The sequence below is a fragment of the Globicephala melas genome, chromosome 10 (assembly GCF_963455315.2).
Source record: "Globicephala melas chromosome 10, mGloMel1.2, whole genome shotgun sequence".
Lineage (NCBI taxonomy): Eukaryota > Metazoa > Chordata > Mammalia > Artiodactyla > Delphinidae > Globicephala > Globicephala melas.
This window is the reverse complement of record NC_083323.1, coordinates 25439566-25467044: the sequence shown is the minus strand read 5'-3', so window position 1 is coordinate 25467044 and position 27479 is coordinate 25439566. Positions and strand designations below refer to the sequence as shown.

Sequence of the window (27479 nt, the reverse complement as noted above, 5' to 3'; positions counted from 1 at the left end):
ATGCAGAAAACTATAAGACACTGATGAAAGAAATTAAAGATGATATAAACAGATGGAGAGACATACCATGTTCTTGGATTGGAAGAATCAACATTGTGAAAATGACTATACTACCCAAAGCAATCTACAGATTCAATGCAATCCCTATCAAATTACCAATGGCATTTTTTACAGAACTAGAACAAAAAATCTTAAAATTTGTATGGAGACACAAAAGACCCCGAATAGCCAAAGCAGTCTTGAAGGAAAAATACAGAGCTGGAGGAATCAGACTCCCTGACTTTAGACTATACTACAAAGCTACAGTAATCAAGACAATATGGTACTGGCACCAAAACAGAAATATAGATCAATGGAACAGGATAGAAAGCCCAGAGATAAACCCATGCACCTATGGTCAACTAAACTATGACAAAGGAGGCAAGGATATACAATGGAGAAAAGACAGCCTCTTCAATAAGTGTGCTGGGAAAACTGGACAGCTACATGTAAAAGAATGAAATTAGAACAGTCCCTAACACCATACACAGAAATAAACTCAGAATGGATTAGAGACTTAAATGTAAGACCGGACAGTATAAAACTCTTAGAGGAAAACATAGGAAGAACACTCTTTGACATAAATCACAGCAAGATCTTTTTTGATCCACCTCCTAGAGTAATGGAAATAAAAACAAAAATAAACAAATGGGACCCTATGAAACTTAAAAGCTTTCGCAAAGCAAAGGAAACTACAAACAAGACGAAAAGACAACCCTCAGAATGGGGGAAAGTATTTGCAAACGAATCAATGGACAAAGGATTAATCTCCAAAATATATAAACAGCTCATGCAGCTCAATATTAAAAGAACAAACAACCCAACCAAGAAATGGGCAGAAGACCTAAATAGACATTTCTCCAAAGAAGACATCAGATGGCCAAGAAGCACATGAAAAGCTGCTCTACATCACTAATTATTAGAGACATGCAAATCAAAACTACAATGAGGTATCACGTCACACCCGTTAGAATGGACATCATCAGAAAATCTACAAACAACAAATACTGGAGAGGGTGTGGAGAAAAGGGAACCCTCTTGCACTCTTGGTGGGAATGTAAATTGATACAGCCACTATGGAGAACAGTATGGAGGTTCCTTAAAAAACTAAAAATAGAATTACCATATGACCCAGCAATCCCACTACTGGGCATATACCCAGAGAAAACTATAATTCAAAAAGGCATATGCACCCCAATGTTCACTGCAGCACTATTTACAATAGCCAGGTCATGGAAGCAACCTAAATGCCCATCGACAGACGAATGGATAAAAAAGATGTGGTACATATATACAATGGAATATTACTCAGTCATAAAAAGGAACGAAGTTGGGTCATTTGTAGAGACGTGGATGGATCTAGAGACTGTCATACAGTGTAAAGTAAGTCAGAAAGAAGAAAACAAATATTGTATATTAATGCATATATGTGGAACCTAGAAAAATGGTACAGATGAACCAGTTTGCAGGGCAGAAAAAGAGCCACAGATGTAGAGAACAAACGTATGGACACCAAGGGGGCAAAGTGGTGGGGGTGGGGGGTGTGATGAATTGAGAGATTGGGATTGACATATATACACTAATATAAATGTATAAAATGGATAACTAATAAGAACCTGCTGTATAAAAAAATAAATAAAATTAAAAAATTAAAAAAAAAATCTTGGCAGAGGGTTGCTGGTAATCTGATAGCTTCCTCAAAAGGCGCTATATTTTTTAATTTTTTTTTTTTTTTTTTTTTTTTTTTTTCCGGTACGCGGGCCTCTCACTTTTGTGGCCTCTCCCGTTGCGGAGCACAGGCTCCGGACGCGCAGGCTCAGCGGCCATGGCTCACGGGCCCCGCCGCTCCGCGGCATGTGGGATCTTCGCGGACCGGGGCACGAACCCGCGTCCCCTGCATCGGCAGGCGGACTCTCAACCACTGCGCCACCAGGGAAGCCCTATTTTTTAATTTTCAAAGCCCTCCATGGGGCTAAGCCAATATAGCTAGCGTAATCATACATGAGTTTCACATGTAATTAGGAGAATTACTAGAAGTTTATGCAATGTTTCTTGTATTTAAATGTTTAACTGGTTCTTGATTCAGCCAACAGTTGGAAGACAGAATAGCCTTGGTTGATAGTTTTCAGATTCAGATTAAACCAAATCTTGTAGTCAGAAGGTTGAGAGCTCAAGAGGAGGAGGGAGGAACTCCAATAACTTGTTGTTTTGCAAAATGCTAGTCCCAATGAAATAGAAGGAAACACTGTATAAGGCATAACCTTGGTCTCCAAAAAGGACACACTAAAAACTGCAGGGATTTAACATGGAAGCCTTATTTATGCTATCTTGGTTAAAATTAATGAGCTGCAAAGAAGTGTTAATTTACCTACAGTGACAAAAAAATTTGGGAGATAGCATGTGAGGATTTTATGTGAGGTTGCAAGAGGATTCAAAGTGATTCCACAGCAAGCAATAGCCAAAAAACTGCAGCAGCCAACTCTAGGTCTAGTAGATACCCTGGTGCTGCAACAAACATTCAGAAGGCTTCAGAAGGCACTGAGTAATTCTCTTGGCAATCATAAATATAATACTGAGTTAGGAAATCCTTTATATAAAAGCAGAAGGGAAATTTATTTTGCCCTTTAATGAAATATTCTATGGATAACCTTGCCTTTTAAGATAATTTATATTTAGTTTAAGCTCAGTCAATAAATGTATATTTTGAACATCAGGAATGACTTTAATCATAGTGTTAATTTCATTTTACTTCTGCTAATCAATTTTATATATAAAGTAGTTCATATGTTAAACAGTATGTGAACCAAAATTAGGAATATAAACCCTTCCTAATGAGGTACGCTGACAGTTGGTTAAAGAAAAATATACTTTTTTAATTACCAGAGAGGACATAACACAAAGTGGTATTAGAAAACCTTTAAAAAATGATACTATACAATTTCCGCTAATACTGGCTTTGAATTTGTGGTTTTTGATATGATAATTCCAGTTCATTTAAAAAAAATCACAATATTATAGAAAATGTAACATTCTTTTTAGATACAAATACCACCATTGACTTGGACTCAGAATACTTACAATAGCAAGGGACATCATGTAATATAATGTTTGCCATATTTTGCTTTTTAAAGAAATAATACACTTATGTTTGTGTTGAAATGGTAGTTTTTTAAAAAAAGATTAGACTTAATGTAAAGGCCATAGAGTTGATTATTTGTGCTCCCCTGCAAATGGAAACATCCTTTTTCCTACTCATTGTTGAGTTAGATGAAAATTCAGATTCTATCCCTTTGCTATAATTCCTTGATGATGTAACATTATCTCATACCAAAACAGGTACATAACAGTAGAAATACTTTTGATAATTTACTGGAATTTCATTTCACAGTTACTGAGGTAGAAACTGGCCATGTGTTTTTCCATTAAAAGATACAAAAATTCATCTAAATTTATTGATTCAAAGACATGCGTTTTTTTCACCAGCTGTTTTATAATCATAATTTCCAAACCAAACACTGCATGGAAATTTGCTCCTTGATGTGTGTTTTTTATTTACAAAGACTTACCACTAGTGAGAATGTTACAAAGTAACACTGTAAAACACACTGAGAAAACAGTATGGACTGTGTCACAAACAGCTAGGTACTTTAGAATTCAGTGTGAGTCTCAGAAATAACTCTGACCATTAAGTAAACATCAAATTTTTAATAAATAACATACATGAAAAACAAACATTTTATAAAAATTACCTTATACCTAACAAAATAATTTCTTTGATGAAGATTTTGGTTGGATTTATCCTGGCAGTGTTCACTTATATAAAATTTTTGTACTGCATTTACTCTATTCTGATGAAATTCCACCCTTTTGGAATCACACAAGGGATGAAACAAATACAGCTACAATATTGTGCCTTCTTGAAATGCTTCTATCCACCTATAAGAGAAATTTGTTAGATTTTAAAATACAATCATCCAATATATGTTAAGACAGTATAGATAATAGCTGTGCCTGTGGATCCAATTACTCTAACAAGTATATTTAAGATCTTTCTTATAGCAAATGAGAATTCCGTATGTATAGAACTACCCTTTATTTGGTAATTGGGACCAAACTTTGGCCTGAAAAGTGCATCTCTTACTTCTTTCTCTTTTTTGGCCATACCACACAGCTTGCAGGATCTCAGTTCCCCAACCAGGGATACAGCCCGGGCCCTGACAGTGAAAGCGCCGAGTCATAACCACTGGACCACCAGGGAATTCCTGTGCATCTCTTATTTCTTTGAAGCATGAGGAAGGGGCCATTTCATGTATAGGCTCTATGAAGTTCTACTGACCCCATTTAATTGATGTTGGAAGTGGATATCTCTGCAGAGGCCTTTATTTCAACCCCCTTTCTGCCTTTGGGAATACTAGCTCTGTCCCTGTCTCCTCATCTCTTAATTCTACCAACCAGAGACTCCTTGGGCATCTGTAGTCCAGACCTATTCTAATATTTTCAGTGAAAGGGAATCTAGCATCTAGTAGTCTACTCCCAGTTGATCTAAAGTTTGCATGCAATATAAAAGTGTCTCACTTTCACAGAAGTCTTTCTAAAATTCTTTTGCCTCAAAAGTTTTATTTGACAATATACACAGCTACAATTATTCAGAAGACACTTGGAGGTAGTTTCTTTGTACCTCCCCAGTAGTGTAATGGCTTCTAAACTTACCATGAACACTTGAAATCATTCAATGTAGTTAGTAAAAGTAGCCCGTAGCAGATTTATCTCACATTTTAAGGACAGAATTTAAAAAAATTTTAAAATGCAAATGGCATATAATTTATACCATAATAAAAAGGCTTTTTAAAAGTCAAAAGTTTCCATTAAAATTAACACATTTTAATATTCTATAATATTCTATAATGTGTTTAATATTCTATATAACACATTTTAATATTCTATAATTTTAATATTGTATAATTTTAATATTCTATAACACATTTTAATATTCTATAATATTCTATATTTAAAATTCTATAATTCTATAATATTCTATAATTCTATATTCTATAAATTTAATATTCTACATATTCTATATAATATTCTATAATTTATAATTCTATAATTTTAATATTCTATAATTCTATAATATAATGTATAACGTATTCTAAATACAGCAACGCATATGATATTAACCTAAAGAGAAATTTATAAATTAGCCTGTATTAATTCTAAATAACAAGTAAGCTCATACCCTTCACCCAACTACATTCAGCTCTGTCTTGAAGGGCTTTCTATCTTGTCAACTTATGACATAAAGATATATATTCAAAAGCTTATCAGCTTGATGATGAATTCAGGTAAAAATGATGAGAAATATAATATCCAACAGAATTTTAGGGCAATTACTATTTTACCCAAGTAACTATTTTTTAAAGAAACAATAGTTGTGTCATAATTTAAAAATATTCTTCAGTACTCAAAAGTACCTGATTATTATTCAGGAACATATATAATTCTGGTACATTAATTTTAACTACCTAAAGAAATGACAAGCCTGGCTTATTTAAAGTATTCTTTTTGATCTGCATGCACTTTTAAAGCCTACTGAGAAAACATGAGCACCTCTTAGTGAAAACAAAATGTATATTTTGTGAGGCCAAAATGAAAATCAAATGAAAGGGAGGCGAACTGAATTGTTTTGTTCAGAAAGGACCTCAGTTTCACAGAGATATGCTTCTCTATGTTAAGCCATCTCATGACATCTAAATAAATATTCTTGTTGGAATTTTGAAGAGACTATTTCAGCCTTTTCCACCTAAAATGATATCCATTTCTTTCTACTCAGTCATTGGGAACAGCATGGGAGCCTCTTAATGTGTTTGACCTTTTCCCCAAAGGAGTAAGTCAGCAAGCAGCTGTTTAAACCCCTGCTGTTCCATGGCACAATTGAATCATTGGATTGCCAAAGTCCCAGAATGTTTCAAGAGAAGATTCTTAACCTCATTGGAGGAGAGGTCAAATAACCTCAGCTTCCCTTCCTTTCAGCAGAGGAGAATCATGCTGCTTCCTTGAAGGTCATGTGTACACAAAATATTTTGGACAGAACTACCTATTTTCTTTTCCTCTCTGCCTCCTGAAAATATTCCAGATACTCTTGCCTGTCTTTAAAACAATTCTAAAGAGTTTGAATAATACGTTAAATTCTTTCTAAATTGTACGTCTGATTTAAATTCTTCGTTGTTTCCATGCATGGAAGTAGGTTATTTTTAAAATCAATCAGTTAAAGTAACAACTTGAAATCTAATGTATGAAAGAAAAATATGTCTAAATTACTTACTTCTGAGCCGAGTGAGCATCATCTGCTTTGAATACATAAAATAACATGTTTTTGTGCAGTAACTGAAATACTCTCGACTCTGAATTCTCATCTTTGACTTGAGTGACAGTGAATCCTAGTAAAGGTTGACTCTCCAAAGCTGCCACATCCTAAATTTACAAAGACACAAAAGGAGATGGGTTTCTAAGTTGATACAAAATTCAGATCTGCAAACTCTTGATCTATATAACTCTAACTTAATTTCAAATACATATATATAAAACAATGGTAATTCTAGCAACTTATTCACCTTTCATTTATTCAACGATATTTATTGGGACACCCCTGCCCCACCTACACCATGAGCCAGACACTGTGCCAGACAGTTTTCAGCATGTTCATATCCACTGAATTTCACATTATTTCTCTACAACCACAGGAGGTAAGTAATTATACTACTTTCATTTTATGGATGTAGAAAATGTAGCTCAGAAAGGCGATATATCCCAGTCCCACCGAACCTCTGCCTTTAGTGAAGTAGTCAGTAGTCACATGACATTCCCCAAACTTACATTTTAACACTATGGAAAAATAACAGCAACATCTCCCCCCCTCCCAAAGCAAAGTAAAACAAAAAACAGAGACAAAACAAATAAATTAGGCAAACATTGTAATTATTTCCAGGTAGCATTATAAAACAAGACCCTCAAATTATTCATGTTTAGATTTCAGATCTTACCTCACTTGCAGCATACGTATATAGCACTTTATTTTTTATGACAAACCACAAGTGTTTCCAAGGTTTTTTATTGCCCTTTGATCTGTACAAGTAGCCACTCATAGAAGAATCTTCTGTGTTCGCTGATACCTAGGTAAGCAAACCCCACACACAGTTTAATAGTTTTCATACAAAAACAAAATTTAAAATCACAAAGTTGCTTTTGATCATTGGTGCTGAAAGCAATAACCATAATAAGAATATCATGTTTCAGAATGAAATTGTTTATTTTCAAAATCTGCTACTGTACAAATTGAATACTGCCATGCCATGAGCATAAAATCCTTCCTTTTAGAAGCAATTCCAGAATTTTACCTGGTTTAACTGTGCTTGCATGTATGTGTTTCTTTGCGGGTTCACCTGTATTTTCTCGGTTGCCAGAAGATGAATAATAATTCCACATGTCAAAAATGCCTTTTATTTTTTTTTAAGATCCATCCACTTTATTTTTTAACATCTTTATTGGAGTATAATTGCTTCACAGTATTTTTTTTTTTTTTTTTTTTTGCGGTACGCGGCCCTGTCACTGTTGTGGCCTCTCCCGTTGCGGAGCACAGGCTCTGGACACGCAGGCTCAGCAGCCATGGTTCACAGGCCCAGCCGCTCCGCGGCATGTGGGATCTTCCCGGACCGGGACACGAACCCATGTCCCCTGCATCGGCAGGCAGACTCTCAACCACTGCGCCACCAGGGAAGCCCCGCTTTACAGTATTGTGTTAGTTTCTGCTGTACAACAAAGTGAATCAGCTATACATATACATATATCCCCATATCTCCTCCCTCTTGCATCTCCCTCCCACCCTCCCTATCCCACCCCTCTAAGTGGTCACAAAGCACTGAGCTGATCTTGCTGTGCTATGTGGCTGCTTCCTACTAGCTATCTATTTTACATTTGGTAGTGTATATATGTCCATGCCACTCTCCTCTCACTTCGTCCCAGCTTACCCTTCCCACTCCCCATGTCAAGTCCATTCTCTACGTCTGCATCTTTATTCCTGTCCTGCCCCTAGGTTCTTCAGAACCATTTTTTTTTTAGATTCCATATATACGTGTTACCATACAGTATTTGTTTTTCTCTTTCTGACTTACTTCACTCTGTATGACAGACTCTAGGTCCATCCACCTCAGTACAAATAATTTCGTTTCTTTTTATGGCTGAGAAATATTCCATTGTGTATATGTGCTGCTTCCATGTCCCGGCTATTGTAAATAGAGCTGCAATGAACATTGTGGTACATGACTCTTTTTGAATTATGGTTTTCTCAGGGTATATGCCCAGTAGTGGGATTGCTGGGTCATATGGTAGTTCTATTTTTAGTTTTTTAAGGAACCTCCATACTGTTCTCCATAGTGGCTGTATCAATTTACATTCCCACCAACAGTGCAAGAGGGTTCCCTTTTCTCCACACCCACTCCAGAAAAATGCCTTTTTAAAGCTGTATTTTGGGACAGTATATATTCTTTATTGCTCCTCTTATTTTGGGTGTTAGGGAAAATTACTTAAACCTTTAACTCAGTTCCTGAAATAACTTTCTGGATTTCTAAAAACTTTATCAATAAAAAAGTAAATAGAAAATTCTTTTTTTTTTTTTTTGGCCATGCCTGCATGGCTTGCGGGATCTTAGTTTCCTGACCAGGGATCAAACCCAGGCCCTGGCAGTGAAAGCACAGAGTCCTAACCACTGGACCACCAGGGAATTCCCAGAAAATTCTACTATTAATGGTGATTTTTTTTTAAAAAACTATTTATTTATTTATTTTTTTTGGCTGTGTCGGGTCTTATTGCGGCACGCAGGATCTTTTGTTGCCGCATGAGGGCTCTTCGTTGCAGCACTCGGGCTTCTATCTAGTTGTGGCTCTTGGGCTCCAGATTATGTGGGCTCTGTAGTTGTGGCACGCGGGCTTAGTTGCCCCGCGACATGTGCGATCTTTGTTCCCTGACCAGGGATCGAACCCAAGCCCCCTGTATTGGAAGGCAAATTCTTAACCACTGGACTACGACGGAAGTCCCTTAATGGTGACTTTAAGGATCAGTTTCTGCTCCCCAAATTTTGGTCTAAAAGAAAAGAAGCTTGTTTTGCTTCATAAAAGGCTGAAAGTGTTTCAATCTCTAGGTAAAAGACACTAAGCCTTCAGTGATTATAATATGGCAGTTGAAACTTTTCTCTTTTTAAATATAGGAAAAATAGAGATCTAAAAGCCAAGTTTAGGAACTGCCTTATTGGTGGTATGGTGAACAGACTCCCAAGGTGGTTTCCCACTGAGAATCAGGCTGTCGTAGCATCTCCTCCCCTCCAGTGTGGGCAGGACCTGTGACTGCTCCTAACCAACAGAATATGGTGAAGGTGATGGGCTATCACTCCCATGATTATATTACATTACATAAGACTCTATCTTGCTAGCAGACTGGCTCTAGAGACTTTCTACCATGCTGGCTTTGAAGAAGTAAGCAGACGTGTGGGGAGGCCCACGTGGCAAGGAGCTAAGGGCAGCCCCTAGGAGCAGGGTAGATCTTTCCCTAGTCAGTCTCCAGATGAGAACTCAACGCTGGCCAACACCTTGACTGCCGCCCTAAAGAGATCCCATCTAAGCTCCTGAGATAATAAATGTGTGTTGTTTTAAGCCACTACATTTGTGGTAATTTGGTACAAAGCAGTAGAAGACTAATAGAGATGCGGTCTATGAATTTTAAAGTATATCTTTAATCATGTAGTAATTGTATTAATTTCTTACACATTTCATAAAAAGGATGATATATTATTTAGTGGAAATTTTATTTATTTATTTATTGGCCACACCGGGTGGCATGTGGCATCTTAGTTCCCTGACCAGGGATCGAACCCGTGCCCCCTGCATTGGGAGCGTGGAGTCTTAACCACTGGACTGCCAGAGAAGTCCCAAGTGGAAAATTTATATCTAATGTTAAATTAGAAATATCTCTCAAGTAAATTTGTATACAGAAATAACATCCCTGTATAAGACTACTAAGTAATTAAAAAAAAAAAAAACTAAAATGTTTACATTCAAAGGAGTTTTCTCTTAAAATGTAGTCACATTGGGATACCCACTATGTACTTATGTTAAGTGTTACTATCATTGCCCAAAATATTTTGTACATTACTCTTTTGGAATATTTTACAATTAATTTATTAGCCAAAAAAGATTAATCCCAATACTAAATAGTCATACATAGTCCTCTAAATAATCTTTTTAAAAGCAAAGTTGGTGTTAACCAGCTTAATCACCTAATTGATTCACAAAACTTTCCTTCCAATGATTTATTTAAAAAATAAATGGGTTTCCCTGGTGGTGCAGTGGTTAAGAATCCGCCTGCCAATGCAGGGGATACGGTTTTGAGCACTGGTCTGGGAATATCCCACATGCCGCAGAGCAACTAAGCCCGTGTGCCACAACTACTGAGCCTGCGCTCTAGAGCCCACGAGCCACAATTAGTTAGCCCATGAGCCACAACTACTGAAGCCCGCGTGCCTAGAGCCCGTGTTCTGCAACAATAGAAGCCACCGCTATGAGAAGCCCGCGCACCGCACCAAAGAGTAGCCCCCGCTTGCAGCAACTAGAGAAAGCCATGCACAGCAACGAAGAACCAAAGCAGCCAAAAATAAATAAATAAATAAATTTTAAAAAATAAAAAATAAATGAAATCCAACTCAAGAGACGCAGCCCGCCATTACTGAGGGTGCTGAGGCTCTGAATGTATGTAATTCTAAAAAAGAGGAATTTCTAAAAATGTACTGAACATCACTAGAATAAGAACACAACTTCCTAATTCCTCAAAAAGTTAAACACAGAATTACTGTATGATCAAGCAATTTCACTCCTAGGTATATAACCAAGACAAATGGAAACATAAGTCCACATGGAAATCTGCACACAAATGTTTATAGGAGCATTATTCACAATAGCCAAAAGGTGGAAACAACCCAAGTGTCCATCAACCGATGAATGGCTAAGTTGTAGTACATACATAAAAAGGAGTACTATGCAGACATAAAAAGAAACAAAGTGCTGATACATGCTATAACTTAGATGAACCTCAAAAACACTGTGCTAAGTGAAAGAAGCCAGACACAAGGGTCATATATTGTATGACTCCTTTTATATGATAGATCCAGAATAGGCAAATACATAGAGCAGATCCATGGTTGCCAGGGGTTGGAGGGAGGGGGTAGTGGGGACTGATTACTTAGCAGACACAGGGTATTCTTATGAGGTGATGAAAAAGTTTTGAAATTGGAGCAATATGGCAGTTACACATCGCTGTGAATACACCAAATACTACTAAATTGTATATTTTAAAATGGTTAATTATATGTTATGTGAATTTCACCTCAGTTTTTTAAAAAAAGACAAAAAAACACAGCTTTCTGAGGAGACTACTTTGACTTTTATAGCACTTAACTGGATAAATTTCCCCGTGTGACCACAAAGGAGCAAGGCAATGGCCCTCAAACTTTAGTACACATATATCTGAATCACCAAGAATGCAGGTTAAAGTTTCTGATTCCATACAGTGTGGGTGGGCCCAGGAATCTGCATTTCTATAAGTTCCCAGGCGGTGCTGCTGCCGCTCTGGAGGATGCTTTGAGAACCAGTGGAGCCAAGGGAGAAATGGCTGCAGCCAGGAAGGCCTGTTTGTGTGGCTGGGTGGAAAGATGTACAAAAAAGGATTGGAATTAGGTTGACTCTAGTCTACAGACCATAACGAGTTTTGGTAGCCAGTGCTGTGGAGTTTCGACTAAAGAGGGGAGCACAGATAAGAATTATGTTTATAAAATGTGACATCAGCATGGAGAGGTGAAAAATTACAGAGAACTTAACTCGGTTGGTTAAGAACCTTAAGGTTTTTGAATGTACATTTAGATTCAGGAACTGTGTGATGGAAGAAATACAGTTCAGGGGTATTCACTCAGTTGGCTTACCCAGTTCCACATGAAACTTGGCAAATGGAACTGTATGTAAGTCCTATTTTTACTATATCATGAGACTGGCTATAAATCACTTCCTAGTGTTTCAATGGCCATGATGAAATACACTCAACTTTACATGAGAAACATGATCCTGGTCAAATTTTTAGAGCTGTTTGCTCTTCCATGATAGAAGACCTCCACAGCAACCAAGCAAGAGAACAGAATTTAAAACTACTCTCCTGGCCACAAAACTAGCATGGGTAGAACTAATTAACAAAAATCAAAATAGGAGTGACCAGAAAGGCAGGACTGTCTGAATTCTTGACACTGGCTGACTGAACACCTGAATTTGAGGAACTGGGATAGGATATCATTGATGCCTGTGGATTTACTCCAATGGCAGGTCTAACTCTATAGTCTATTATCACTTAAAATTTTTTTCTTTTAAGTTAAAGGAAGAACAACATACTATCAGTGATATCAGCTGTATATAACCAACTAATGCCTATAAAAAACAAGCCATGCAGATGAGTAAATGCTAATAAAATGCCCCAAATATTCTATAGACTTCTTCCCTCACCTCAAAGGAGAAAGGAAGGGGTCTCCTCAAAGTAATTTTAAAAATTCACACATGTCCCAGTTATCTTTCCTTTCTATCATTGCTATAAAATGTTCTCCAAACCTTTCAACAGGCATTTTCTAAATGACTCAGGTCATAAGGGAGATCAAGCAAGATCGTGAGGCCTCAACCACATCCATCACCAGTATTAAAATGCATGTCTTAATAGTGCTGGGAAATGACGTCTTCCTTTATGAAAGAAAAATATTGTATTATAAGTGTATGAATAATTCAGCCTCTATCAGGTTGCAAGTCTAATGGAAACACTTACTTCTTTGAGAGCAGCTGGGATTTTTTTCTGTTTCCTCCCTGATGGAATACTATGTAAGACTGATGATAAGGTGCTTGAAGGAGATTTGTGATTTCCAGGAGATCCAATCTTAGGAGAGTGCTGGTGATCTAAAACAAATCAGGTACACTTATATAACCAATGGTAAGCATTCTGCAATTCAATTTAATCCAAATCAATAAACGTTGTTGCATAAATATCCATGGAAGGATACTTAAGAAACTTATGATACTTCCCCAGGCTGGAAGCTGAGTGGGAGGAAGACTTCCCACTGTCTATGATTTTATACTTTTTTAACTGCAAGCCATATGAACGGATTGACCTTTTGTGCCTTAAGAATTCTGAAACATGTTTATGTACTACCAACTTTAAAAAAAATTGAAAAAATTTCCCTCCTGACTTTAAAAAAAACCCAAACTGACAACATCATTTAGTATCTAGATACATGACCAAATAATATTACAATGAACAAAATGCTAGAAAAGGGACTATAAGACAAGATGAGGAAGTAATTAATTTTCACTGCAGAGGTTCAAGGAAAGCTGGGAAAATGAGAGTTTTGAGTTAGCATTAAGGTATAAGTAGGAGTTTGCCAAGCTAAAAAGCGGAGGAAGAACAGTCCATGAAGACAAGTCAGCATAAGCAAAAGCACACAGATATGAAATTAGTTCATCTATTTGGAGGTGAGGCTGGGAAAAAAATGGCTGGTTCTAAGGACTGTCTCTTAGGCAGTGGGAAATCAAAGAAAGGCCTTTTGGGCTGGGAAGTAACACGAGCAGACTGAATTTAGAAAAATAAATCTGGCAGTAGGAAAGAGGAAGGATTTGCAGCAGAAAAACCTGTTAGGAAATTAGGACAGTAGTCCACATGAAAGATAATGAAGGCTTTGTTAAGGCTGAGGTGGATAAAGAATTCAAGAGCAAGACAGGTTTTTCAAACATAAATTTGACAAGATTTACTGACCAAATGGGTGTGTGTGATGAGGGAGGAGTATTCAAAAATGAATTTTGAATGTTTGAGCCTATATTATATACCCGGAGAACAAAGGGAGGAACATAAGGGTGGCAAAAGATTAGGTGAACGTGTCTTTTTGGAAAATGTATACAGATAATAACAAACAATTCCTCTATAAATATATGGATTCTGAAATGGCATATCATCTAGTTATTCATTTAGATATTCTCATTGATGATGAAAAGCTATTCTTCATCAACATGAAGGATAATCTTTTAAAAATTTAGATCCTTTAAGTTTCAGGATCTCGTCCCAAAATATAGACCTGAACTGCATTCCCCTTAACTGTAGGGATGGATACTTGCAAATAACGAACAGGCAGATTTGATTTATCATTTTGTAGTTGGCGAAAAGCCGCACATTTAGATGTAAAATAAAACCTCACTACATCAGTCCAAGTGATTAGAATAAGGCTAACAAAGTGCCACCTAGTATGTTTCCATAGAGAATTACTTTACTAATACGATAAAAATGATTTGTAATGAGCACACAGTTGTGAAACTAGAAACTTGAAAATTATTTGGAAGTTAAAGTTCCCCTGTAACTACTCCAAGCATTTTATCCTGTGATTACATTTCTACAATCAGGATCCTCAGCAAAACCGTTTTCAGAGTAAAAATAAGTTTCAGTCCAACCTTTCTTGGAATTACCACAAAATATGAGTTAAGAAAGCTTCACTAAGTTAAGAAAGCAAGATACTTAATATTTTGAGAGAAGTATCACCAATCATATTGCTAATGTGCCTAAGATGATTCTTTCAGAAGGTTGTCTGAAAGTATCTGGGGAATAATGGAATTTTCAATTAAATCTTTACTTATATATTACCTAATTTCTGCAGTTCTTGGAAACAATGTTCACATACTCTTGCTGGTTGATTTTTCAGGTAATCTAATCCATATTTATTGGATGAACAAGCTTGGCATACAATCTGAAAACACATTGGAATTATTTCATTTAGAATAACCTTTGTATCTAAACCATCAGTTATGTTACAATTTATAGTTCTGTCTAGTTTTCAAAACCTTTTCATAGTCACTGAGTCTGAATAAAAATTCAGTGGAGCTCAGGCTTGCAGGGAACTCACACACAATACCACACTTGAAGAGGCCACAGATTATTACTGAGTGCTTACTACCGATAATAATATACTAAAGGAGTTAACATGTGCAAAATGTTTAGAACAGTGCCCGGTGCGTAGGAATTCCTGTGTTAGCTGTATTTATCATCTTCGTCATCATCGTCATTGTCATCGTCACTGCTGCAACTATGAACACCTCTGCTGTGCCTCTTCCCAGTGTCTGGCCCAGATTAAATGCTGTCTAAATAAGACCCATTAAATCTTTATAGTAACTCTCTGATGTCATTGTTACAATGCTCATTTTACTAAAAACATCACAAAGACTCAGAAACATCACTAGTGATAACTTCAACACTGAAAGTTTCCTCCTACTAAGAACTTAGTATTTAGATAAATGCAGTTTCAATAATTATCTGTAAATGTGAGCATCTATTTAATTTGAATTTATTAGTTTTTTAAAAAATGAACATGATCTATTATGGACATTCTGAAGTAATCTTGGGCTAGGAAGAGCTAAGTTCCCTAATAAGATTGCCTTGTGCCTAAATATGTAGAGGAGATACCACCTACGATTCAGTGTCTCCCCCGACCCCCAATGGTTTACAAGGAGAAACATGCTTCTTCGTTATGTACAGCTTAGAGCTATTGAAAATCACAAGGGAGGTGAGTGTGATCCTCTCTAACCTTTCCACAGGCCCGACAGTGATGTCGTCTCCAGGTCAGAGTAAATTCACTTGTGCAGATCATACACATCGTAGCTCTGGTATCAGGAATCCAGATGGGAGCCTTGGATCCAAGAGGACTAACTTCGTCTTTATTTTCTGAGTCAGCCTGTGGAAGAACGACTTCTGATTATCTCTATGCACACTGCCTGCTACAGCATCAAGCCTTTTTATTTGGACTGGCAGCTCACAATGCTGATGGTATCATTAAGGATGTGGATGAAATATGAGCTATCATATTTTTCATGTTATTAGGATATTAAGATTAGCTACATTCCAACAATCCTCTAGTGCAAAATTAACTTTAAAAGATGCCTGAGGTAGTGCAATAACAGCCAATTAGTTTCTTCCTTAAACTATACTGTATTTTCTACAATGAGGTTTTATAACTAGAAAAAATATGAATGCACTATATGCTATCATAGACTTGTAGTTAGACATTAACAGAATGAATATTTAGCTCTGAAATTACGCACACACCTCCAATCCTTCTGTGAAACACATGTTGCTTTTCTAAACCCCTGGGAAAAGTTTCTTTAAGGTAAAAACTATTTGAAATGCACTGCAAAAACATAAGAAGGAAAAGACAATACCTCATCAAGACTCCTACTGGGACAGAATGTGATTCTTTTCTTGGCATACTCTTCTATTGACCTGGAAATTGCTTCTAGCCATTCATCCCTTTCTGGGGCAGAACTGTTGGGGGCAAAAGAAAGTTCTATCAACCAGATGTCAGCTTTTATTCTTTGCCTTCTTCTTACGTCTTTTCCTTCTGCCATGGCAACAGATTCCACCACCCTCCAACAATGCTAGTCACAGGCAACAATTCTGAGGTTTACGTGCACAAATAATCAGAGCAGGCATTAGAGAACACACGGCATTTTAGCAAACACAATGCTTTTTTTCTTTCCAAAAATACCGCTTTCTACTGAATGGCTTTTGAAGTCTCCTAAATTTGGAGGCATTTTTGTTTGGTTTAAGGGCTATTCATGCAATTAATAGTTATGATTATTTATATAACCAAGGAGTTTCCTGAGATATAATCCTAGAATTTAAAAATATTCCAAGAAATCAAGTTTCAAATCCAAATTTACAGCACAGAATACTAAATATTTTTAGGTTACTAAATATTCTAGAAAGGGCACTGGAGTAAAGGAAACATATTTTTGGTGTCATAAATAGATGTTGAAGGAGTGGTTAATAAGGGAAATAGCCTTCAGTGGTTGTTAGGGTTCCTCTACCTATTCGGCCCATCACATTTTCTGTTCTTAACCCTCAGTTCATCAGGAGCTATGCAACTCGAATGTAGATGGAAATGGGCGAAATAGGGGGAAAGCCTGCTCAGAAAAACACATTCTTGTTCTCTGTTTTTGCAACCACACCTCCCTCTAAAACAAATTCTATGGTAACTCAGAATCATCACTGGTATCGCCCATTTTGTTTTGCATACTCAAGAGGGAGAGGCACATTTTAGGTATTGTGTGTGTATGTGTGTGTGTTTGTAGAGAGACAGAATTTAATAATAAATTTAAATCTCTATCATGATAAAACCCATCATAATAATGGGAATGTGATTGTATAAGAAAATGTGCACTTTCCTTTTTTAAAGAGAAGCATATACTAAAGTAGGTAGGAGTAAAATGACCGGATATTTGCAATTTGTTTTGAAGTACTTTAGAAAAGAGGAAAATTTGTGGCAGAATCTTGGTAATTTTTGAGTCTGGGTGACTGAATATGCAGTTTCATTGTATTATTCATTCTAATTTTAAGTATATTTTAACTTTTAAATAATGACTCTAAAATGAAAAATTCCATCACAGAAAATGATACAAATAGGCCTATTTTGATGAATCCAGAGCAGGTCAAGGAGCTAACTTTAAAAACCACTCACCTTCCCCACAATAATCATTCTCAGAAATGTATCTTCCTACTAAATGGCTTCAGTGCCTTTTAGAAAATGCACTCATATGGATGTTAAAAGGAAGATATCCAGTTTACAAATAAAATTTTAAAACTAGTATATTTCTCAGTTTCATTATATACCAAAACCAAAATAAAATAGAACAGCCCCTCTCTCTCTAAACCAAACAAAACCTGCCTCAGTTACCTCTACTATTCTATCATCGCTGCCCCAACTAGCTGCCGCTGATTTAACATTTACTACGTATCAGCCAACTATGCTGAATGCTTTCTTTGCAAATATCATCACTTCTCATCCTCAGAGGTACCCCATGGAATATACATTGGATCTTACACCCCATTCCCCCAATCCCAACGTCACACACCATCACCATTTACAGAAAAGCCATGTGAGGATTTGAACTGTTAGATAATTTGCTTTAGATAACAGGCTCTGTACTAAATGGTGACTTGGTATCAGATCCAAGTGTGGCTAAGGATGGAACCCTTCACCACCATGTCACCTCTGGCCTCTGTTCCTGTTCTCTGAAGGACTACGCTATGAGAACACAGGCTCAGGTTCCAAGTAAACATTCATAAAATATTACTGTCTCCCCTGCCCTCTCTCCCTCCCCAACTTTTCACTGGAAAAAGGAACAGAAAGTCAAGAGGCAGATGGCTAATTTGAGGATTGCCGTGTGATTTTTCTGGAGCCCTGGGAGCACGTGGAATGTGACTCGACTGTGCAAATCATGTCACATATGCTGTTCTTTCATTTAATCATTCCTGGCTCTCTCTTGTGTGGGGTTCTGCCAAAACAATGTTTATCAGCTGATAACACATTTCTCATAGACCACCCACACTTGCCTACAGCATCGAGTGGAGACGTTCTAGCTCTGCCTTTGTGACATGGCTAGTAGAAGAATCAGCATCTTCCTCACAGAAAAAGACAGTTAAGCCAAGTATTCTTTTCTTTATGGAATGTGGACATTACCAGATAGCAAATTTGCATTAAACAAGTACCATTTCCCCGATGAATGGAAATAATTTCTAAGGGAAAAACTCTCCAACAGAAGAGATTTCTGGTGTGTTAGACCTTGCCACACTATTTACTTCTTGTGTTAACTGTGGGATGCAACTCTGAGGTCCAAAGGCCACATCACTTCAGTTTATTTGAGTAACATTTACTGGGAGCCTTCTATGGGCCAGGTACTACGCCATGAACTGGGCACACAAAGTACACTTCACTTGCAAGGGCTCACATCTAATTGACGTGAGACATAAAGTCAGGTAAAAATGACCGTATGATATAATAAATGTGAGATAGATAAGTAACATAGAAGTAGTTAATTACCTTATTTGGGTAGCAGGGAAGGCCTTGCAGAGGTGATGACTAAGGTGCTATTGGAACAACTACAGGTGTTTGACAGGGAACTCTGTGGTCTCCCTGTGCACCCTCAGCCAGTCTCCTAGCTTTGGTCATCATCTCGAGGCTGATGACTCCTCAGGATATGCCTCTAGTCCAGTCTTCCTTCTGACATCTAGCTCCTGACATCAACTGCCTCCTTGATGACCCCATTTTGATGATTTATAGGCACCACACATTCAATATGCACATCTGAACCTAAATTCCTGATTTTTCTCCTAAAGCTGCACCTTTCCCAGTTTTCCTTATCACAGCAATCCAATACGCTGTACAGGCTGGAGACTCACTCCTTCTGCCTCTCTCTGTCCCATTACTCGTCTCCTTCAGTTCCCCTCCCAAACCATCCTCCACAGAGCAACCAGATATTCTTTTAAAAAATGCCAAAACGATCACATCATTCCCTTGTAGAAACCTTTCAGTGGTTTCCTGTGGCTATTAGGCTAAAGACCAAAATCCACAAGACGGTTCTGCATAATCTTTCTCCCTGGCCCTCCAGGTTTATCTTGGGTCACTCTCCCTCTCATTTGCTATGTTCATGACACACTGGCCTTTTAGTTCTTTGAATACACCATGTCCCTTTCCACCTCAAGGCCTTTGTACACACTGTTCCTAATGGCCAGGAGCCTCCTCCTTTTCTCTCTGCCTAGCTATCCAACACCTACTTATCCTTCTTAACTCAAGAGACACAGGACTTTAGGGAAGCTACCCCTAACTGCCCTTTTTCCACCAAATCTAATTTAAGATCCCTTGCTTTACAGCCTCATAGCACCTGGTAGTTTCCCTGTATACTACTTAATCTCCCTGATAATTGACAGTGGTAATACTTGCTAAGTGTATGTCTTTCCTAATGGACGGTAAGCTCAGGGAAGGAAAGGCCCTTTTCATTGTCCTCTGTATCCTGATGCCTAGCAAAATGCCTGGCCCAGGGTAGATGCTCCATATTACTTCTTGAACAAAGGAATGAATTCTAGGTGGAGGCAGCCACCTGTGCAAGGAAGAAGGATGTGAAGCAGGCTGGCATGCATGGAGAATCATTAGCAGATCCATGCTGATGGAACATGCCATGCTTTGGTGGGGTTGGTGACACGGAGAGTGAATGGAGATCAGGCTGGTGAGGCAGATAGGAGCAAGATCACAAGAGGCCTCCATCCCTTTTTTACCTGTTACACAGCACCTCAGTGTGGTTGGGGGAATTCAGAAGGAGAGCCTGGCATATGGGTGGCATTTAGTATGTGTTTGTTCCCTTTCTTGCATGCCACCTTAACCCTCCTGTGGAAATTTACTTTTCTTTTATCAACAACTTTCCAGTTTTATCATTCTCCTGCATACCCCACATTCACTCCATCCTGATTGGCTCTACCTGATTGAACCATTTCTTACAGCTATAACCCAGACATCACCATCTACAACCTCCTACCTGGTCTTCCAACTTCTACTCTAGTCTCTGGTGGTCTACTTCTACAAGGCAGACAGTGTGTGCTTTTAAAAATAAAAATGAGGTCACACCAATTCTTAGCTTAAAACCTTTGGATGGTTTCCCATCATACTTAAAAATCCAATGATCTTACTAAGGTCTAGGAGGCCCATCTGAAAAAACACTCGACATCCAGATATTTACCTGATAGGCAACCAAAGAAAGAAAGATCAACCATCATTTCCTGAATTGTTTAATTTTTAATAAACAGAATTTTGTTTTTATAAAAGCCTATTTTAGTTAGAAAACTTAAGTGCAACTGAAAACTTAACTTCCCTATAGGCATGTCCTCTTCATATATTTGAAAATAACTCTTGATTTTAAGAACCAGGCTTAAGTATTTGCCAGGAGCCTGATGTACAGGGACTCGATGTTCTTTGCACTTTTGTTCAAACTCAAGAAAGAAAGAAAAGGGTATAGTTCCAGGTGATCAAGCATTTACTTTTTTTTTTGGACGTATGGGATCCTCATTCCATGACCAGGGATCAAACCCATGCCCCCTACAGTGGAAGTGCGAAGTCCTAACCACTGGGCCGCCAGGGAATTCCCCTACTTTCACTTTCTAAATACTGATCTGGAGGATGCTTCAGGTGCCCCCTCCCTTGACGGAACTCTGCTTGCTTTCGCTGGTAGCTGGGAAGCACTTGACAAACCCTGAATACAGGAATTTGTCTTCTCCTGTCATCCTGAGATTTGGTGTCGGGCAGCAGTGGCCATTCCACTTCAGAAGAGTGACATGACCCAGGGAGATGCTCTTGCGGTCTGATTTGAGAAGTTAGCACATTTGGTCTGAGTCCTTGACATCCACAGACATAGGCAATATCAGAATGGTTAAAAGCATGAATTTTAGTGTCAGATTCAAATTTCAGCTCCACTGCTCTGCTACTTAACAACTGGTTGGCTTTTTTCACCATAAAATGGGTATAATAGTAGTAACTTACCTTAAAAGGTTATTGTGAAGATTTGATGAATTAATACACAGAAAGTGCTTAGGATAGTAGTCCCTGGCACAAAGTAAGCGCTACATCAATGTTTGCTCTATTTTTATTATGTCAAAGGTGAGATCTGAGAGCCGCCCAGACTTGTTATGCAGATTCAGCAATGGAACAAGCTGTCGCTGTTGGCAGGCTCTCCCTTCACCAGTCAAATCCTCCCACACATGCACTTCTACCACTCAGCCAAAACTGAATAATATGCGTGTGTGAGTCACACAGCCCCAGGTTTCCTCAGTACTTGATTTACATTATGGTAATATATTTTGACTTACACATATGTCACTGTAGGTTCTGATTTGAGGCAATGTGGTATGTCATAATAACAACAGATTTAAAAGCAGAAAGTTTCTACCTGTATCCTGACTTTGCCATCTATGCATCCTTAAGAAAGCAACTCAATTTTTCTGTAACTTAGTCTTCCTCCTTTTTATGACACCTACCTCAGTAGATTTGTTATGACCTCTGAATGCTACACGAAAACTTCCTAGTAAACTATAAAGCAATAGATGTTTTTAAAAACATTACGTATCACTGTAAAATGACTTGAAATAACCACTTTAAAAAAATGATCAGCAAAGCACTTTTCGTCATTATTATTCCATTCAGAGGAACATTTTAGTCTTTGTACTTCTAGCACACTGTTGCATCAGCTTTTAGACATCCCACCTACATGGTAAATCAAGACTAAACTGCATGGTATTAGGAGAGAAAAGAAAGGAAAAAAAATAAGGTTACTTGTTAACCTAAGTGTGAAAACTGCTGGAAAATGTTTGACTCTGCAATACCGACAAATGTTCACCTATACATTTTTAAAATTTACCTGGCTGAGAGTATGAAGGAACGTTCTACACTTTCAATCTTTAGTTCATTCTGATATGCCTCTTGGGTGGGTTTTCTGACCTGGAAGAAAACAAAATGATTGAGCAGACTCATCCAATTGAAAACCTCACTGCTGAAGCATAGCTAAAATTGCCCAATGCCCCCACTGCTGACAGCCACCCCCAGCCTTTATATCCAGCTTGATCTACCATCACTCTCCCTCATCTGCTCTGTGCTCCAGATGAATTTAAATACCCACATACATGAAGGCCCAACTTCCCCACCGTCAGGGCTTTGCTCACACTATTCCCTGTACCTAGAATGCCTTTCCCTACATCTCAGCGAGGCCAAATGTGACCAATTCTGTAAGGCTCTTGGCTCTTCCTCCAAAAAGACTTCCTCAAGTCTCCCTCTTCCTAACTACCACCAATCCCTCTACCATGTCCCACCAAAAGCTGCACGTTCTTTGTTTTCTGAGCTCCCACAAACTTTAACTGTGCCTTTATAGTGATATGTATTACTATCTATTTTATAGGTATTGATATGCAGCGTATTAGCTTCCCAACTAGTTGCTAAACTCCTGGAGGGATTGGAGTAGAGGTGGAGACAAAAGAATCATGCTTCAATTCATCTTTATATTTTTCACTAAACCGATAACACATTTTGTTTATAGTAGTTTTCAGTATAGTAGTTCTCAATATCTTATGACTCAATTAATGTATGAGGGAACAAGTAACTACAAAAATGAATAAATGAACAGTAACACATGGTGAGAGAAGAGATAGGGATATGAGAAGATGATTATCTTAGGGCTTTTTCTCTAAATACATTTGGGTAAAAAAATATCTTCTGCAAAAAAAAAAAAAAAAATATATATATATATCTTCTAACAGATGCACAGACCTTCATTCCTGCCAACGAGAGCATGTTGTTCAGTTTGTACATCCCGGACTGCACCGGTGTTGTATACAACAGAGCATCATTAAACTGAAAGTAGAAACATTTCATAGGACAAAGTAAAGCAACAAATTTCAGCTACAAAGATATTGGTAAGATACAGGAATAAAGGAACAATATTACCTCTTTGTTTAAAACTCTGAATATAATACTTATATTCTGCTTATAAAACCAGAACCACCTAGAATGTTCTATTAGAATATTACTAGAAGGCAACTTCTAGAAAATGTGCTTTCTTTCCAAGTTCTGTAACAGATTTAACGTTTTCTGAATTCTAAATCCCACCTAAGGTATTATAATCTGCCAAAACAAATCACTGATTGAATCAATTTTTCCAAATCAGAGATGAAATAAACTAAATTCAAAAAGGAAGCGAATTTCTAGTTATGTATCATACAAGACTTTGTTTCCTATACTTGACATGCAAACAAGCAATCCAGCCAGTCAAAGATCCTACTAAAACTGCTGTCTGAATGTGCCAATCTTATCTGTCCTGAACAACCGTCTCCTTTCATTAACCAATTATCCCTGCCTCGGGCTCAACAGAAACACACGTGGCCACTTACCAGGAAAAACATTCGGGGCTGCATGACTTTCCGAGATAGCTTCATCAGAATTCCTTCTTTGAGAAAAACCTGATTCATCCAAACAAACATCCATTTAGTACCTTCCCAACACAACTACAATATACATATACATGTAATTTCCTTTTCGACCTTCGTTCCCCAGAATTATTTTGTGTGGAGGCTGGGCAGACATAGTTTCCTTGTTACTTTTTACAGCCATGGCTTCTTTTTAAACCCTGTAAGTCATTTAGGAATTGGATAAGCCAGCAGAGTTTCATGACTCCAATACTGAGCCCAGGGGTACCATATGGTTTGAAATGTAATTGACTGAGTGTGTACTTGATCTTGAGGCATAGCCAACATCCTGACAATTGCACTTTGTAATTTCCCTGAATTCATTCCCTCAGTCACTTTTGTGCTCTATGAAGAACATCAAAATACCAATTTTCTCCCTCCCCTCATAATCTTCTCTTACATTAAAGATTTTAATTGAAATTGTCTTTAAAGCTGTGTGAGGTCAGCTAGTATTACACAATAAAATGATCCTATTTGATCAGATACTCTGTGGGGTCCCTTGCCGTTCTCCTAATTGAATTGGACTTCGTGTCACAATGACTTAAATCATGAATGTTTTGAAAGGATAGAATGAACTTAGTTGATCCAGATTGGGTCACTGAAGAGTAACAAGAACAAATAACCTATTTTCATAACTCAAATGAAAATAGCTACAAACGGTGCCTAAATCCATTGTATTAAGTTTGCAAAATGCAGTCTAAAACACTTACCCGTCCAGGCTGAACTATTTCATGGTGTCCATTTAAGCTGTACTGAATTTGCATAAGTTTCTGAAAGTTGTCCTACAGAAAGAGAATGCACAGCATATGAAGGCACGGGCTCCCAGGTTCAACAGTACAGCAGCCGTTGAAATGAAGATACTTACTCCTTGCTTCATGGTGTCATTGGCGTGGTTGGCTACCTCTATAACAACGGCAAGGGCATCTAAAATATGTAGGAACAGAAGGGGCATTCAATCACTATCATTACCAATGAATTGCAACACTGAGCAACTCCAGACAACAAGACGGCTAGTTCACAGCCACGGACCACTGCAGGAGATCAGTTAACTGTGAGTGGGCAGAAATATAGGCGATGCGGTTCGATGAGAACAAAACCAAGGAAAAACAGTACTTATGAAACAATGAGCCAAAGAAAGACTCTAAAGATACATTACAGACCATGTGTATCAATAGTATGAACATCAGGGTTGTTTTGTGCTGAGACTTGATTATTCTGTTGAAGTTTACAAGGATGAATAGGATTTTACCTGGAAGCTGAGGACCATTCCAGGATAAACTGCCTTGGGAGAGAAGGATCCTGGGATAGGAAACCAGAATTATGAGGACCAGCTATTTAAGAGGGTCAGGGCTTAGCTGCCTTCTCTTAGTCTGATCCCAAGAGGGAAGAAATGCCACAAGGAAGCATACTAGACCTTAGGAAATTACATACATTATTTTGTGAGTTGGGTTATTTAGCTTCACCTGTGTTTTATTCTTTTTATTAACCTCTTGCCTTTATTACATGTTTTTGAATGCTTCAGTCTTGTCATCTTCATAACTAGATATAAAGGAAAAAGTCTGTACTTTGTCTCCTTTTGGGCTACAGTTGTTCTCAATTCAAGACAATAGTGTTCCCCTAGGGACACTTGGACATGTATAAGATAATTTTCAGTTGTCACAATGACTGGGAAGGTCCACTGGCCTTTAATGGGTAGGAGCCAGGGATGTTAAACATCCTGCAATGCTAATTAGAAATCCACACAAAGACGGTTATCTGGTATGACAGAAGCCCTACGATTGAGAAAAACTGGTAAGAGTGTTAAAGAAGGAAGCATGCCCTTCTGAGGCTGGTGTGGCAATGACAGTAATCGTCACTAAAAGGACTATTAAAAAAAAAAAATCAATTTCCAGAAAGGGTTTGAGGTGTTTTGGTCCAGCTACTATACCTACCAAGGGATACTCTTTCTGGTACCAACCCTGGAGGTTTCTATAGTCTTTAAATGTATTATTATCACCATTATTAAAGGAAAGCTGTATTTCCTTATAGAGACTCAAACCACATATCAGAGTTTACTGTATCTGGCACTCATCATGGCAGATATTCAAGAGGTGACCCTGGACACACTCCCTGCTTTCTGGCCTGCTTGAACCTCCAGCGGACAGGGATAAAAGCTTTAAAATTTAATGAATGGATGAAGTAATAAAGCTGCTGCTATTTGGTCACCTGGTCTCCAAGCTCTGACCTCCCCCATCCATTCTGCAATTCTACTTTCCTCATATCATCCCTTTAAGAGGCCCTGGTGACTCTGTTCCTTTAACTCTTCTGCTTATCTTCCAAAGGTATATTAGTCTCATTTTCCCTCACCTTTGGGCAATCTCATCACTTTACTGCATTGCCTCTGGCCATACAGTGCACATCACTGTTCACTGCTTATCCTAAGCCATGTCTTTGCTGAAGTGTGTAATTTTCTTTAAACAAGCTCCTTAATTTCTGGCCCTGTATTTGTTTTACCTGCAAAATGGAGCTAATAACTCACTTTCCTTGAAGGCAGAAGCCCTGGGACAGATGTTTTCTTGAGGCCTGATCTGCTAAAATCTGTCTAAGATATTTACCTTCATGAGACAGACTCTGACCTGGAATGCCCACTCTTCCTCTCGTCCACCATCTCTCATCAACTCATCTCTGGTTCTACTTCTCTCTAAGCAAAGCTCTGCCTCTTCAATCCTCACACTTTCCTCCGTCTTCCAAATGATTCTATACTGCTAAGTGCATCCTTACTTTAAAGCTATCAGCTTTGTTCTTTATCTGACGGGTATCATAGACTCTTCTCTTTCTTTTTTTAATATTTCTTTATTTATTTTGTTATGCCGGGTCTTAGTTGCGGCACGTGGGCTCCCAAGTTGCAGCATGCGAACTCTTAGCTGCAGCATGCATGCGGGATGCAGCTCCCCAGCCAGGGATCGAACCCAGGCCCCCTGCATTGGGAGCGTGAGTCAGAACCACTGCACCACCAGGGAAGTCCCTATCACAGACTTTCTTCTTCAACTAAATTATATGTTTACCAGAGACAAGAAGCATGTCATGTCCCCCACTCCAAACTTTTCCTTTAAAAAAGCACCTTTAAAAGCATAACACTTGCGAATAAAAGATGTTACAGAAGAAGTAAAATGATTAATAGAATGAATAAGAATCTCTACAAAAATGGGTTAAAAACCTTTCAGCTTTGTAATCTGATAATGTAAAGGATGCACAAGAATGTGATCAAAATTCATAAAATGAATGGCGTGGAGATGGATTTGTCTAATGTGTTTCTGTAGATTAGAACCAGGGATATACCTATGACATTTAAAAGACACTACTCTCCTAAACAGAACTAAATCCTCGTGTGTGTGTGTGTGTGTGTGTGTGTGTGTGTGTGTGTGAGAGAGAGAGAGAGAGAGAGAGAGAGAGAGAGAGAGAGAAAGACAGCAGACATACATGCACACACACACAGACACAGACACACACAGTGGATTATC

General features: G+C 38.0%; 1 protein-coding gene across 1 annotated transcript in view; it reads right to left on the bottom strand.

Annotated features, from left to right (window-relative positions):
* Window positions 1–3514: 3514 nt before the first annotated feature.
* Window positions 3515–27479, bottom strand: part of FGD6 (FYVE, RhoGEF and PH domain containing 6) — a 108917-nt gene continuing 84952 nt past the window's right edge. The window contains exons 10-21 of the mRNA XM_030856370.3: window positions 24845–24903; window positions 24690–24761; window positions 23905–23973; window positions 23285–23368; window positions 22383–22462; window positions 16362–16464; window positions 15731–15877; window positions 14794–14896; window positions 12937–13064; window positions 7080–7208; window positions 6362–6510; window positions 3515–3975 (exon numbers count right to left, since the gene is read on the bottom strand). Coding sequence (XP_030712230.1) covers window positions 3939–3975; window positions 6362–6510; window positions 7080–7208; window positions 12937–13064; window positions 14794–14896; window positions 15731–15877; window positions 16362–16464; window positions 22383–22462; window positions 23285–23368; window positions 23905–23973; window positions 24690–24761; window positions 24845–24903 — 1160 coding nt within the window. The 3' untranslated portion in view covers window positions 3515–3938. The remainder of the gene's footprint in view (window positions 3976–6361; window positions 6511–7079; window positions 7209–12936; window positions 13065–14793; window positions 14897–15730; window positions 15878–16361; window positions 16465–22382; window positions 22463–23284; window positions 23369–23904; window positions 23974–24689; window positions 24762–24844; window positions 24904–27479) is intronic.